Here is a 15514-nt window from a genome sequence, read left to right as displayed (position 1 = left end):
GGGGGGCTGTAGGGCAGGCACGGAAAAGCTTTTATTCTGCTCTTTAAAATCACCCCTCCTCACTAACCGATCGCCAACTCCCGACTTGTTGGCTGGAGAGACAGGGAAGCGCAAAACGCACCCCCAAAGCGCAGCGCTTCCCAAACCCCAGCCTGGTGAAATTTAAAGTGAGAACGAGTATTGAAAAACAAACCCTACCTCTGTCAATACAGCGTGGCCATTTACTCCCACCTTTATCTGAGGGCGTGTTGAGGCTTGGGATGCTGGAGCTGAGACAAACTTTAACGCTCTCCGGAGTAGAGGGGCGGGCGGGCCTGCGAGTGTCGCTCCCACCCTCGGCGGCGGCAGCAGCGTCGGCTTTGTCACTCCGCGCCGCTCCGCGCCTGCCTGAGCCTGCCTAGGGGAGCGATCCCAAAACGAGGGGGGTGCGAGTGTGCGATTGGAGAATATGTAGCTAATAGAAGTATCATTTTTCCCCCAGTACGATCTTTCAAGTAAAAAAAAAAAAAATCCATTGAAAGAATTTTCAAAGTGCTGTCTTCATTTGGAGAAAAGGCACAGGCTGCCTGCAGAGAGGGGAGGAAGGACCCGGCTGTGCGCCTCCCGGGCGCGGCTCCCGTCCGCTAGGTGGCAGCCCGAGCCAGCGATTTCCGCAGGCCCCGAGGCCCGATCCGCTCCTGCAGCCCACCCCTCCTCCCGCGACCAATCGCCTTCGGGAATCTCTGTCTCTCTCTGTCTCTGTCTCTCTCTCTCGTCTCTCCTCTCTCGTCTCTCCTCTCCTTTCTCTCTTCTCTCTCCTTCTCTCTCCCTCTCTCTCTCCCCCCTCCCTCTTTCTCCCTCTCTCTCCCCACATCCTCCTCTCTCCCCCCCTTTCTCTGCCCTCTCCTCCCACTTCTCCCCATCTTCTTCCTTTCTCGTTCATTTGCCCCTTTCCTCTTCAGGGACTCTGACTTGGCCGCACTAACCACCCCACCCCACCCTCAACACTATGAGGAATTACTACTGTTTTCTTAATAATTATTGAAGTGTTGTTTCGAGTTTGGAACAGCCTGAGGATACCATAGAGGGGGAAAAAGAAAAAAGAAAGAAAAATAAAATTTATTGGAAAGTTTATTTTTAAAATGATCGCTGCGATCAATAGGAACCGTTGAATTCGGATTGATTTCATGACAATAGCTGTAAATTCCAGGAGTGTTTTATCGTAATTAAACCTTTAAAACCAAGACATACGTAGGACCAAAAAACAGAGAGTCCCTATCTACCTTGTTTCTTTCAAAGATAAAAAATAAGCACAATCCACACTTGGATTATGCTTATATGTCAAAGAAGAAAGCAATCCAAACCCAGTGTATTTCACGAATCATTAAAATGGTGAGATTTAAATTCCCATTAAAAATTTCCTAACATTTTCAATGACACTCCCTTCACGCTCATAGAACCTAATTTTAAAAACTTTTCTGAAGAAATCAACATAATTTCCTTCTAATTTGCACATTGCACGTATTCTCCCTCTCGCCATCCCTTCGCCCTGGGGGTGGGGGGGGGGTGAGAGAGAGAGAAACCACAGACGACCCATACTAATCAGGTCTCAGAGTAAATAGCAGCGCAGGACGATCTCAATGTAAATTGCGCCTGTCAGAAGCACACCCCCCTCCCTCACTTTCTCTCCTCCTCCCCTAGCTTTCCCCGTCAGTAGGTAGCTAAGAGGGAGGTGGAGGAAGAAAGAAAGAAAAAGAGGAGGGGGAAGGGCTCTCCAACCAATGGCGTGCAGGAGGCATGGCTAACCTTAGCCTCCCATTTTCTCTGCGCCCCCCGCCCGCACCCCCCCCCCCCGCCTCCCATTCAGGGCTCTGACCAGTCAGTCGCCTTTGATTATCAGTTGCCAGCAGCCCTTCTCCTGGCTCCTTGACACAAGCTCCATATAAGGCAGCGATCTCCATAGAAACGTGTCAGTTTCAATAGTAGTGTCAAAGTTCACTATATACAGACATTCGCGCAGATCCCCCTTTCGGAAACATTGCTCTGCGAGTTCTCCCGTTTAAACGCATTCAATTTTGGGGTCTCTCTCTCTCTCCCTCTCTCTCTCTCTTTCTCTCTCTCTCTCACTCTCTCTCTCTCTCTCTCTCTCTCTCTCTGTCTCTCTCCCTCTCTCTCCCTCTCTCTCTCCTCTCTCCACCTCCTCTACCTCTCTCTCTCTCCCAATCTCTCTTCTGTTCCTCGGTCTTCTCTCCCTTTTCTCTTTTCTCTGCGTATTCTACTAGTTGTTTTCCCCATATTCTTCCTCTCTCCTTTTTCTCCCTCCTCCTTGTCTCTTCTACTCCATTCCTGCAAAAGAGAGAGGGCTAAACTTAAAAAAAAAAAAAAAAAAAAGGAGGAGGAGGAGGCACCCCCTTCATATTCTTCTTATCGTTATTTTATACATATATGATTTTTTTTGGAGGGAGGGTGTTGGTTCCCGGCTGAAGAGCACTTATTTAAAATACTAAAAAAAGAACATTTTTGGGCGATCTCCAGGGTTTTTTTAACTAGCTCTGTGTGTTATAGCAGAAGAAGCAGAAGAAGGAGCAAGAAAAAGGAAAAGAAGAGGATTATTTATTCGACCTACTTTGGATGTCTCTCTCGCTTTTTTTTTTTTTTTTTTTTGCAATTCTTTTTCTTCTGATTTTTATTTTTTCTATTTTGCTGTGAATTTGTCGTCGGCGTGAATATCTCGTGTTTTTCTCTCCTTCCGTCACCTCCCGAAAGAAGAAGGCAGCGAGAGCCCAGCGCCACCGGCACAACAAAAAGAGCAAAGTGTGTGATCCTCCTCGCCCGCTGCCTCCCGCTCTCCAGCGCTGCCTTCCTGAATGGCTGGCTGCGTCCGGCCCTGGACCTGGCCCCCAGATACCAGTGCACCCTGATCTCCGCCAGCAGCCTTGCCCCGCGCCCCACTCGGCTCACCGCACTCCCCTCAATCTCAAGTCCAGCGAGGGCTCCCGCCGGGACAGCGGCGGCTGCACAGGCGGCCCCGACTTGGGCTCACGCTCCGGCTGCAGCCCGACTCCAGCTCCGACTCCGGCCCGGGCCCCAGCTCCTCCAGTGGCACTCGCCGCTGCAGCTGAGGCGGCGGCTCCAGCGGCGCCTGCAGTCGCGACCTCCTTCTCCACCGCCGCTGCCGCCCTCGCGGTCTTCTATGTCGGCTCAGCCCGCGCTCAGCGCGTAGCCGAAGCGGCCGACGGGCGGGCGGGCTCCTGGCGCGGGTGAGCGAGTGTGTGTGCGAGTGTGTGTGTGCGGGGGGTGCGGGCGAGGCGGAGGGCGAGTGTGTGCGCGCGCCGTGGCCCATGCCCGCCGCCCCCGGCGCTGCGCCCCGCGCCGCTCCCGGCTGCCGCCTGTGCCATTTCTGATTTTGCAACTTGGGGAAGAAGAAAAAAGCGAGAGAAGGGAGCTTGCTCTCTGGGGGGGTGGGGAGGGGGGGAAGGAGAGCGTGGCCCCCCCCGGATCGGAGAGCGGGGGGGAGCGGGCGAGGGGAGCAGGGGTGTTGCGGGGGGGGGAGTCTGAGAGCCTGGGGGGGCTGCAAAAAGAGAGAAAGAAAACAGCAGGAACCACAACAAAACGCCAGCAGGGCGGGCGGGCGCGCAGCAGCAGCGGGGCGGCCGAGGCAGTAGAGGCGGCAGCGGCAGCGGCGGCGGAGGCAGCGGCCGGTGCCCGGCTCGGGCTCGGCTCCCGCGACCCCGGGGCGCCCAGTGGGCCCCCCGCCCCCTCCCCCTCCCCCCTTCCCCTTCCCCTTCCCCTCCCAGTGCGCCCGCGCGCCCCGCGGCCCTCGGCGAGCAGCTCGGCTCCCCCCAGCGCTCCCCGGGCCCAAAGATATGGCAATGGTAGTTAGCAGCTGGCGAGATCCGCAGGACGACGTGGCCGGGGGCAACCCCGGCGGCCCCAACCCCGCAGCGCAGGCGGCCCGCGGCGGCGGCGGCGCGGGCGAACAGCAGCAGCAGGCAGGCTCGGGCGCACCGCACACTCCGCAGACCCCGGGCCAGCCCGGCGCGCCCGCCACCCCCGGCACGGCAGGGGACAAGGGCCAGGGCCCGCCTGGCTCGGGCCAGAGCCAGCAGCACATCGAGTGCGTGGTGTGCGGGGACAAGTCAAGCGGCAAGCACTACGGCCAATTCACCTGCGAGGGCTGCAAAAGTTTCTTCAAGAGGAGCGTCCGCAGGAACTTAACTTACACATGCCGTGCCAACAGGAACTGTCCCATCGACCAGCACCACCGCAACCAGTGCCAATACTGCCGCCTCAAGAAGTGCCTCAAAGTGGGCATGAGGCGGGAAGGTGAATATTTCTTCTCTGCTTCTCTCCCTGAGCTTCGCCTGCCTTCCCGGCCCTCTTTCTTTCTCTCTCACGGGGGTGGCTGCTGTATGGGGCTGGGGCTTCTGCAGTCTCGGCCCGTCCCAGCTTCCCCTATCCCCGCTGCCTTCCTCCCCCGGCGTCCCCCCCCCCCCCCAGCTCTTTGCCGCTGCCTCCCCCTCCCGGCCTGCGCTCCTCTTCGTGGCTCCTCCACCCCTCTCGCTGCCTGCTGTGGATTGTGTCCCTGAGATCGTGAGCTGTGGCTTAAAATCCCTTTCCTTCCTCTGTCTTGGATGTGCTCGATGTGTGTCTATTTCCCGCGTGTCTGTGAGGATGCTTGGGGCTGTGCTGGCATGAACTTGGGGAGGGGTGCTTACTTCCCGCAGAAAACTTGTTTCTGTGTTTTTGCATCCCACTTTCCCCTCCATTTCTTTATTCCCTTTATTTAACATGGGGGAGGGCTGGGGACTGGAGTGCCCTGAGTAGATTCATTGCTGCATCATCCTTTTGGAAGCTTAGCATGGAAAAAGAGGAGTGAGATTTATTGCACTTGTAGATCTAATTAGGGGAGAAGGGGGGCTTCTGGCCTGTTCACTGGTTCCCTCTTCTCTTCACGGAGCTGGGGCCGCCTCCTCCAGAGCTGTGGCCTTGTTTTCACCCCTCTACTTTGAAAGGAAAGTTTGTGACTGAACCGTGCTTTCATAGTTGTGTCATTTTTTTTAAAGCATGATACTTGTTTTATTTCTTCATCAAACTCCACCCTCTGCTTAAATACTGCATACAAATTACAATTTACAACGGCATTTACCGATCCTTCTGATTTGGCTATAATGCATAGACTGCAGCTGGCATGAGCTTCCACATCATTTAATCCCTGTGTTGTATGGCTTTGGTTTCTTTTAACACAACTTCTGATGTTGTATTTAGATATGCTTCATGTTCATGTGGCAAGAGATGCAGCACTTTTCTTATAAATATATTTAGCCGTTTACAGTTAAAGTTTATCTCCTGACAATCATTAAAGATGTCTTATAGTCAAATTAGCGAACCAGTCAATTTTGCAGAATGCAGATTACTCCTTCTTGTAATTGACTTTAAAATTATATTTTATATGCCACAGGAAAAGAAATTGAATTCCTTCAGATCTCAAAGAGCAGGCAAATATGACGACTTCATTTCTAGCTCCAGGGAGATTTTGTAGGCATCTGGAAAAAAAAAAAAGGAACTTTGAATTGTGCTCTCATTTAATTGAAAAATAACTGCCAAGTTCAAAACTATAATTAGAAAAAAAAAGTATCCTAGCCATTATGTTTCAAGAGCTTAAATTGCATTGGAGCTTACATTAAAAATAGAATCAAAGCAAACTTAAGAAAACGGTGCATAACCTGAAACAAGACAGCTATGTGTACATGGACATATCTATATTAATTTGTTGGGGGGAAGAGTTCAGTAGCCCTAACTTTTTCTAAAGTTGTCTTTGTTTACATGGCAATTTAAAACGCTGGCACTGTTGAAGTAAAACATACACATTAAAAAAAAAAAACTTTGGTCAGCTTTAAGAACTCAAAGCATGCTTACGTTTTGCATTCAGATGGTTAATGAATCCAGTGTTTTTGCAGTTGCAAGCTCGTGCATTCACTGGGCAAAAGCTGGCTGCAGGTTGCAGTGGCACCGCACAGGACAGACATTAATTATATTTCCCACTTTTTTCAATAATGTTTGGCTACTGTAAGTTCAACTTTTTCTTGATATTTTTCAATTTTCTGTTGCTTTTAACAGCAAGAACTTTGTGTGGGGAGATGGGGAGGAGGAGACAAGGGAAGGGTGCAGGATACTTGTTTTCTATTGAGAAGTTGTAAGTGGTTTGTAGGGTATGTAACTTGTATCTATTTTAAGGATAATTCTATGGCATTTTTAGAGAATATGGAAACATTTTGAGCAAAACGTTGCTTGCTTGCAAATGAAGAGGCAGCTAGGCATTTGCCTAGAACAACAACCTTTCTATGGTTTCTCCTGTTTATTTTCTACCCTGATTTGTTTCCCTCTGGAGGAGTGAGAGGGATTTCCTTAATCTGCATGTTACACCTTGGTGGTGGAGGGATTGGGTGGTACTTTCTTGGCCAGGCGGGGCTGGGGGCCCTGAAGTCAGGCCTAGTTCTGGCAGGGCTGGGGTGGCTAGGTGCGCAGGCGATGGCTGGACATTTCGACCGACGGAGCTGGAGGGCCTCACCCCAGATATTTTCCTGGTCCCGACTGTGAGAGCGAACGTGAGAGAAAATGCGCGGGGCGCGTGTGGCTGCGGGAAAAGCCTCCTCATTGTGTCGGGCGCTCTGCGGCTCCGCGATGTTCGCAAGCCTCCTGGATGCACATTGCCTCTTTTCTCTTTCTTTTTGTCAGCGGTTCAGCGAGGAAGAATGCCTCCAACCCAACCCAATCCAGGCCAGTACGCACTCACCAACGGGGACCCCCTCAACGGCCACTGTTACCTATCTGGCTACATCTCTCTGCTGCTGCGCGCGGAGCCCTACCCAACGTCGCGCTACGGCAGCCAATGCATGCAGCCCAACAACATCATGGGCATCGAGAACATCTGCGAGCTGGCCGCGCGCCTGCTCTTCAGCGCCGTCGAGTGGGCCCGCAACATCCCATTCTTCCCGGATCTGCAGATCACCGACCAGGTGTCCCTTCTACGCCTCACCTGGAGCGAGCTGTTCGTTCTCAACGCGGCCCAGTGCTCCATGCCGCTGCACGTGGCGCCGCTGCTGGCCGCCGCCGGCCTGCACGCCTCGCCCATGTCCGCAGACCGCGTCGTGGCCTTCATGGACCACATCCGCATCTTCCAGGAGCAGGTGGAGAAGCTCAAGGCGCTGCACGTCGACTCGGCCGAGTACAGCTGCCTCAAAGCCATCGTGCTGTTCACGTCAGGTGAGGCTGCGGTCGCTGGGATGGCAGGCCGCGCCAGGAGCCACCGTAGGCTCTACTCCGCCTGGCCCGGCCTCCTGCGCTGCCGCCGCGCTGGCCAGGCCCTCGCCTGACCTTGGGCCTGGCGGGGACTTGCGGCCCCCGCGCCAAGACTCGGCAGGCAGCGCCGCTGCCATCTTGCGAGCGCGGCTGTGCGGGAGAGGAGGCGGCGCGGATGCGGGCAGCGGGCGGGCGGCAGGGCCTAGCGGCCTGGTCCCCTGCGCGGGGCCGCAGCAGCAGCAGCGGGTGCGTGTGTGCTGGGGGGAGGCGGTGCTGTGGACCCGTCTGGCTGCGCGTGTGTGCGGTGTGCTTGCGTGTGTGTGTGTGTGCGCGCGCGCCAGAACTCAGCGTTTCTGAAGGAGGAGAAGGAAGGAAAAGAACGTGGGAATGTGGCTTTCTCCTCTGTGTGGCACGCTCCCCGGATGAGTTTCCCGACCTAGACACACACACACACAGAGGTGGAAAGAGAATACGCGCAAATAAATCATAAATAATCCTGCTTTATTGCTGCCCCTGATTTTCCCTTATCGGAAACCATTCATGTTTGCAGTTGCTGAGGTTATTGAGGGTCGTAAAAAACGGATTCGATCTAAACAAGAAAGATAAAAACAAAAGCAATACTGTAGAACTGGAAAGTATGGGAGGATTCCGGCCCCGGAGATAAATCTCACCGCCATGCAAAACACTCCAACATCGGAAATTTAACAGAGTGCCTCAAAAATATTAAATTAAATGTAGGCGGTGGTAACATGCATGTTAACAATTTCTCTTATGATAGATGGTTCAAATTAACTTCCAGGAAAGTACATTAACGTAGCCTTTGAAGGCTCTGGTCTGAGCCTCTGAAAACACTGCCCGCCTTTTTTATTATTGTAACCTGCAAGAGGGAAACATATAAACACCCCGGACAGCAGGTAATGGGGAGAAATATAAACAAAGCCAGAAGGGACGCTGGTGGGGAACAGAGCTGCTCAGACTGGGTCTCGGCCTTGCCCACTGTGATTAAGGATGGCTGCAGTTTTGCCTCCATTATTGGCACTATTGTTTTTAATTCCTCCATTCAGAGAACAAATAAACTACCCTAATAAATCTATCCTAGAGCCAAGACACCCAAAGGCCAAATTAAAACCATTCTTGAGCAGAGATGGCAAACCCCTTTTCCCAAGGCCTTGGTATAATCTATCAATATTTCTTGGCTTTCATGCATGAAGAATCGTATTTACATTGTATTAAAATGACTCTTAAATTTGCACAATATTGTAATGTAGCAAATGTAGTATTAATATCGATCTGAACAGCAGAAAATTTATTTAGACAAGAGCATCTCATTTGTATGCAGGGTGGCCAGAGCCGTGGACTTGGACTGCCCCCCTTTTACTTTCAGTGCAAATGCAGGACTGCTAGTGGGAGAGGGAGTTATTCTTTGCAAGAGGATAAAGTGGGAACCTTAAAACAAATGGAAGATTTATTGAATAGCCTCCTCGGTGTTTGAATGCATTTTATCTTAATAAGTCTTCTTGATAGAAACGTGTTTTTCAAAAGTGACAAAGAGCCTGGGAAGCAATGACCAGGCTGCTTTAGCTCTGGCAGGCCTGGGGCCTGGCTGGCTCTCCACTACCCAGCTCTTTAGCCAAATTAATCAGGAAGCAAGCCAGTGTCAGGGAAGCTGGGGTTTTAAAATCTCCTCCAGTGAGGTGTCTTGAAGCAGAAATGTGACTTGGAGATGCACAGAGGTCTTCTCAAGAAAGGTCTCCCTCCCTTTTCCTTGTCCTCCTAAGGTTCTTTGAACCCCCTTGACTTTTTTGATCTCCTGCCCTTTCCCAGAGAGAGGCAAGGACTTTGCAGGCTGCAGAGAAGACTGTGGAATTATTTAGCTTTTCTTTCAACTTTTCATCCTAAAACATCCCTGTGAAAAGTGTTTCTTTTAAAAAAGTTTCCTCAAAGAAGTTTCTTAAACCAAGTGTTCAAGGTACAAGGGAGACCGAGAAGTGAACAATAACATTATTTTGTTGGAAAATTGCAAGCAGAATATCTGAAAATGGAAATAGAGCTGTCAGTAGTAATTCACCTCCCCCCCCTTTCATACAACACATTGCCACTTTTGACTAAACTTGTTTTGATTGCTAACCAGAAGGGAATTCATGGGAAGCCTTCTCAAAGTCATCCAACTTTTGAGAAAACTTTGAATGATGGAAAAGACAGTTTTAGGCATATTGTCCAATGAGGTTTGCTCCGGTTAAATATTTGAAGCTGGCACGGGGGTTCCCTGTGGTGGTTTTCACATTTGGCCTCCGGATGGTATGCTTAATCCTTAATATTCTGGACAGCATCCAAGGACTAGGTCATGACCTGAACTTACTTTTTTAAAAAAGAACTGTATTAATTCATATACCTAAATATTCCTTCAAATAAATGAGACCTTCCATGAAAGGAGCCATCTAGTTAACATAAATACAATAAATCCATTTTCAGTACAATAATAACTTTGATTTCTAGTTATGGCAGCTGATTACATCTATATTTCCTGAACACTAAACTCTTCTGAATGCACAACATGAAATACATTCTCCACACTACAAAGGCTAAGCCGGGAGGGCCTGAACAGTAATGGTTATTTATTTACATAATTTCTTTTCCATGTAGTGTAGAAGAAATATTGAAGTTTCTCACATTGACACTACCATATAAAAAGTGAGACATAGATTTTGCACATTCTGCCTCCTTTGCTTATCTGGAGTATATATAACTGATGGCATATAAATATGGACTACATTACACCCCGTGCTCACCTAGCTTTGCTACCACAACCACGCAATCCATTGAAGAGCTCATACTGTCTGTCCACAGTTGAGGGAATCCTGTTGCCGGAATGTCCAGTATGGGAATAACTATCTACACTGGGAAGCCAGGACAAAAACAGGGGTCCTGCTGGAAGAAGGCCCTATGGCAGTCAGGTGCCGTAGTACCTGGCAGTCAGACCCAACTACAGGCACTATGCCTTTAAAGGAGGAAAGGTGTCAAAGCAGCCAGAACAGGGCCCAAGCAAGCCTTTACTGGGCTTCTCTCCCTTGGAGTGGCCTAGCTTGGAGAAGGGTAGTGACCTTGCTCTCTGGGGGCCCTAATTGTAAATATCAGATAAATATTTTACAGACCAGAGGGGATGCCATATGGATCCTCAAAAAATCTGCTGGGGTATCAGTGGTTCCTTTTTATTTTGCATTGTCTAAGGCTGAAAGAGATCCTGTTGCATAGTGGGCAGATAATGGATGTAAAGCAAGATATATGTAAATATGAGTCTGCATGGTGGCCATTCAGCAGAACCAGGTTAGCAAGCAGGGCCAAGGGCAGACATCAGGGTCCCCTCTCTCTAAGGAGCAAAGCCCCAAAGTGCTTTCTGCCCTTGCTCTGCTAGCCATCAAACTCACTGACTTCCCACTTCAGGCCAGTGTGGATGCACCCAAGCAGCTGGTTAGAGTAATTAAACATCTGAGAGGAACCCAGTTTGGATCTGGGGTCAAAGGAGATTTGCCTCAGAAGTTCTTGAATTATCACTAGTTTTATTTGTGTGTTTGCTCAAGGCCATAACCTTGTAGATGAAGGTGTTAGAATGCTTTGTAAGTTCCAGTTCTTGAAATACAAAAATACATAAAGCTCAGAAACTCAGCAGATGAAGGTTTCACTTTGAATCATTTGCTATGTCTTCTTAGGGTCACATTTGTCCATTCACAATTATATAATATCCTTTTGCGGGCATTGCCGTGCATGAATTTCTTCCCAGATCTATATATTAGCAAGCTCTGCCTTTGATCTCCAGTCAATCTCCTGACTGGCTAAGGGCTTCTCTGTGATCTTCCTGATTTTTAAATGTTTATTATTAATATAAGAAACAACACAGGTGTTTGAACTAAGAGAGGAAGCCTTCACCTCATTCATCTGATTCCCTCCATTTGCTTGCCTCTAGTTAGTTGATATAGTATAAACTGCTATCTTGAATATTTTAAGGAGACCAAGAGGAAACTTGGTTGATGGGAGATAAACACACAGGTTTTGAGATGCTGTCATTGCATGCCGGTGCCTTCCCCCCCTCCCTTGATCCTCTAAAGGAAACTTATTTCCCCAAATCCCCCCTTAGTTGCCCACCTCCCAATTTTGAAGCAGCAGCAGCAGCAGCTGCCTCTAGCCCAGCTTTGTGTCTGATCACTGAAGGTGTCTCCTTTCTGCAGCCTGGAGTAACTGAGCCGTATTCTTCCTGATTATTATACAGCTTACAGAGATGTGACCAATTTTCAATTACTTGATCTATGGCACAGATAGAAGTGTACACCCTCACCAAGGATTTGCTGCAGAATTCTTGCTTGCATGGATAGTGGATCTCAAATCCTATATTGCTAAAGCATGAACTTGATCTGATTCCAAGCACTGCCACCCCATAATTCCTTACCAGCTCTTATGTGTTTGTTCACTATACAATCTAGGTTCTCCTGGAGGTTTCAGGTTGGGGTCATTTGGGTCTGAGAGGGGGATTCCAGGAAGCCTTTAAGAACTGCCCTCAGGCTGCATATTTCTTCAGGGCTCCTGAACACCTCGAAATCAGGGGGAAAGGGGGCAAAAGTCCTCCCTTTAATGAGCACAGTGGAAGGATGCTCCCCTGCAGGCAGTGGACAGGTTGCTGGGTACAGCAAACATGGCTTCAGCATCGTACATTATTTAATGCAAAGGTGAAAGAGAAAAAACAAAGGGATGAGAGAGGTTGCTGCCTCTGCATGTGTGTGCTTCTCTCTCCAGCTCCCCTAGGCTTGGTGGGGTTTTGATTTATTTTATTTGTATGGGTGGGGGTTTGATTTATTTGATTTGTATTGGGGGCTGGTAGAGGAATAAGAATCATGGAGGGGTGGATTTCTTTTCTTTTTTTTTTCTCCTATTTCTGTTTTTCTCCTTTTTTCTCAAAAAAAAAAAAAGAGTTTTTAATGGCTTGTACTGTTGCTGTTCACTGACCTAACCATTGTGCCTCCTTCCCTTATCTCCCCTTCCTGTGGCTGCTTGGGCAGATGCCTGTGGCCTGTCGGATGCTGCCCACATCGAGAGCCTGCAGGAGAAGTCGCAGTGTGCGCTGGAGGAGTATGTGAGGAGCCAGTACCCTAATCAGCCCAGCCGCTTCGGCAAACTGCTACTGAGGCTGCCCTCGCTGCGCACCGTGTCCTCCTCAGTCATTGAGCAGCTGTTCTTCGTTCGTTTGGTAGGTAAAACCCCCATCGAAACTCTCATCCGTGATATGTTACTGTCTGGGAGCAGCTTCAACTGGCCTTACATGTCCATCCAGTGTTCCTAGACCTTGGGCACTTCCCACCCGCCCTCACCTCCCTTGAGACTCAGAGGACCGGCGGGGGGCCATGAACTCCAAAGCCTGGGGGACACGGGGCGCTGATGCAGGGTGCAGTGTGCTGGGCAGGCTGGGCAGGGGGGAGGAGGGCTGGGAAGGCAAGAGCAGCCCACCCTGCAGAAATGCAACCCGAGCTGCAATCCAAGAGAAAAAGAGACTCTTTTAGGATCAGATCTGTGAACACATTGGAAAGGAAAGAAAAAGGACCTTGTGTCTGGTGAGAAAAAGAAAACAATCTTTGGAAGAGAGGACCATGAGAATTTTAATAAAACAAGAGGAAACTAATGGATCTTCCAGGATTTATTGTGGACGGATGTGGATATATTCTGTACAGAAAACAACACACATGGAAGTGGACTGAATCCTATGTAGAAACACACCCCCCCAAACATTGTTATTCATTTTGTAAGATACTAGTCTTTATTTTCATTTTTTTGTAAAATTTAAACATCGTATGCACATAAAAAAGGAAACAAGAATTAGGGGAAAATAACATTTTCCAAATAATTATAAAAATTGTCCTGTGTCTATGTATCTATATCTGTTTTGTATTTTTTTCTGGTTCCAAACCAGATTTCCTGTGATTCTATACTAATAATTTTTGATATAACCCTTTGCTTCTTATAATGAGTGCGATATATGTTGTCGAGGCTGTTCTTCAAGAATTAAAATTGAAGTGAAAATTTAAACAAAATAAAAGAATTTAGCAAAATCCACGTGTCTGGTTGCTTGACAGATGTCATCAGTGCAAAAGAAACCTCCAATTAAACTCTGCTCCAATTATTATTAGAAGGGGGGGTAAGAGTAGAGGACTTTTAAGGTTCATTACCAAGTTGGCTATATTTATTTCCTAAACCAAGCCACTGCTTGGTTTTGTAAATTTGGAGGGCCAGGCTCTTCATGGGCCGCAATGATTAGGGAGGACTGGGGGCCTTGGCTGCAAGCAGCATCTGATGTGACCTTGTGGGTAGTGGGAAGCTAGAGGCCTTGCATGCAGGTGGGCCTCAGGGTGGGCCTCAGACTGGGGCAGGCCTGGTGATAGGGGCGGGCAGGGCCAGTCTCAGGGCACAGCTTGCTTTGGTTACTACAGATGGGAACTTGCCTGGCTGTAGAGGTGCGGAGCACTAGAAGTAGGGGTCAGGGGAGGGAGAGGGCCACTCAGACACCTCTGTACCTCATGTCATGACTGGAGGGTCTGCCTGCTTCCTCAGCTCTTGGAGAGAGTTAGGGCCTCAGTGCTGGGAGCTCCGGCTTTGCTCCCCCTATGGTCTGCTGAACAGGCCACTATGGTTTGCAGTTTTCTCCATACCCTGTGAGAGGGTTTCTATGGGGGGGCCCTCCAGGTCTGTTGGGTTGATGATAGGGCTCTCTCCCTCCCCTCTCTCCCTCCCACCCCCCACCACCCATGGCCCTTAGGGGTGTGGACCTAAGACCTGGGAGTGGGAGAGCTAGGCTGGAGCAGGCTCTTTTCAGAAGGGTTGTTTGGGCCCTAGTGGTCCCTTGAGGGCAGAAACCGCCCACCAGGCCTCTCCTTGGGTGTGCTTGGTGGGAGGGGGGGCGGTGTGTGCTGCTCTCTGTAACAGCTTTCAGAGCATGAATGTTTTATGGGATCACAGTCAGCACTGTGAGAACACATACTGCCAAGGGAGCTTTTTCTTACCATATTAATAAAGCCAGATCTTTTAAAATAACACCCCTCACCTTCACCCCCTCCCCCAGCCCAAACAGACCCATCTGAGGCAAAAGCTTCACTTTCAGAAGTCAGTGGCAAAGTTTTGCTTCCAATTTGCCATCTAGAAGTTTCCAGGTCCCTACCCCACTCCTTTAAAAACTCATTACCAAGCTTATACACTCCAACCAGCCTGAAGTTTTGATATTCTGAGTGCAGCACAGTTCAAGCAATACCATGCTGTGGAGAAACCCTGCAGGTCCATGATCCCTAGCCAGCCTGCCTGGAGACTGGCCTGATCCTGAGGGTGGCTGGACTGGTAGGGTCTGTGGAGTGTGGAGCCCCTCGGTCCCAGGGCCTCCTGTCTCTGACAGGTCACATTCCAAAATGCTCCTTATCCTTTGCACCACACCCAGGAGCAATGTCTTTGTGCCTACGGTGACTGTGCTGCAGGCTGGACACCCAAGGCAGTTGGGTCTTGGGGAATATTCATATTTAACCACTGACCACCTCCCAGGAAGTCCTCCTGTGCTGCCCAATGGCTGGCAGAGCGTGAGGATTGGAGTAGAGTGGCTGCAACCAGGGCACAGAGGGGGAGGGGAGCTGCCACCAAGCACTCACGATCTTTCCTACGTTTCTCAAAATGAGATGTAAATATATTCATTACAGTGTGATCCCTCTGATGAAAACAGATAAACATTTTTGTAGGTCTGAAATGTATTTTTCAATTAATTTCAATGTGGAGGCCCAAGCACAGGAGCCCAGTGTGGGGACTGGCCCTGAAACCAAGGCCTGGAATGCACCAGGCACTCGCTCCACGGTCCAGAGGTGACAGTACCAACCTGGCTCTGCCAGACAGGACGGAGCATTGCCCACTGCCCACTGCCTAGGGAATTCCCACCACCTTTCTAAACCTGGGTCCAAGCCCAGGGCAGACCAGTGTAGGAAGAGGAGAAGCCCATCTTGTGACCTCACAGAGTCCCCCACAAGCTGAGTCTGGGAACCGGGAACCCGGAGGCCCTGGGGCTGAGGAACTGGAGGAGAAAGAGGTGCTCTGCTCCTGGGGACCGCGGGCAATGGGTTTCTCCTCTGCTGTCTCCATGGTGGCTGTGGCGGTCCTCGCCTGCATTGTACACAGACAGACAATCGGCTTCAGAGGTCTCTGTGTGTCTCCACCAGAGAGA

General features: G+C 50.0%; 1 protein-coding gene across 2 annotated transcripts; it reads left to right on the top strand.

Moving 5' to 3' along the window:
* Positions 1-3419: 3419 nt before the first annotated feature.
* Positions 3420-13140, top strand: NR2F1 (nuclear receptor subfamily 2 group F member 1). Of its 2 annotated transcripts, none has more exons than XM_024563545.4 (3): positions 3420-4305; positions 6718-7245; positions 12330-13140. In XM_024563545.4, exons 1-3 carry the CDS (start codon positions 3846-3848, stop codon positions 12608-12610), a joined length of 1269 nt encoding a protein of 422 aa, XP_024419313.3. In that variant the 5' UTR covers positions 3420-3845; the 3' UTR covers positions 12611-13140. The 2 variants fall into 2 exon arrangements, with proteins under 2 accessions (XP_024419313.3, XP_053767886.1); XM_053911911.2 differs by lacking the exon at positions 3420-4305 and adding an exon at positions 5903-6048.
* The last annotated feature ends 2374 nt before the right edge of the window (positions 13141-15514 follow it).

The sequence above is a fragment of the Desmodus rotundus genome, chromosome 1 (assembly GCF_022682495.2).
Source record: "Desmodus rotundus isolate HL8 chromosome 1, HLdesRot8A.1, whole genome shotgun sequence".
Lineage (NCBI taxonomy): Eukaryota > Metazoa > Chordata > Mammalia > Chiroptera > Phyllostomidae > Desmodus > Desmodus rotundus.
The sequence above is the reverse complement of the archived record's forward strand: the minus strand, read 5'-3'. Positions and strand labels throughout refer to the sequence as shown.

What these genes read in the sequence shown, in the direction of transcription:
- NR2F1 (XM_024563545.4), top strand. Translation starts at nt 3,846, where the DNA reads ATGGCAATGGTAGTTAGCAGCTGGCGAGATCCGCAGGACGACGTGGCC. An exon ending in AGTGGGCATGAGGCGGGAAG is followed by an intron (nt 4,306 to 6,717) that starts GTGAATATTTCT and finishes TCTTTTTGTCAG; the next exon opens with CGGTTCAGCGAGGAAGAATG. An exon ending in CATCGTGCTGTTCACGTCAG is followed by an intron (nt 7,246 to 12,329) that starts GTGAGGCTGCGG and finishes CTGCTTGGGCAG; the next exon opens with ATGCCTGTGGCCTGTCGGAT.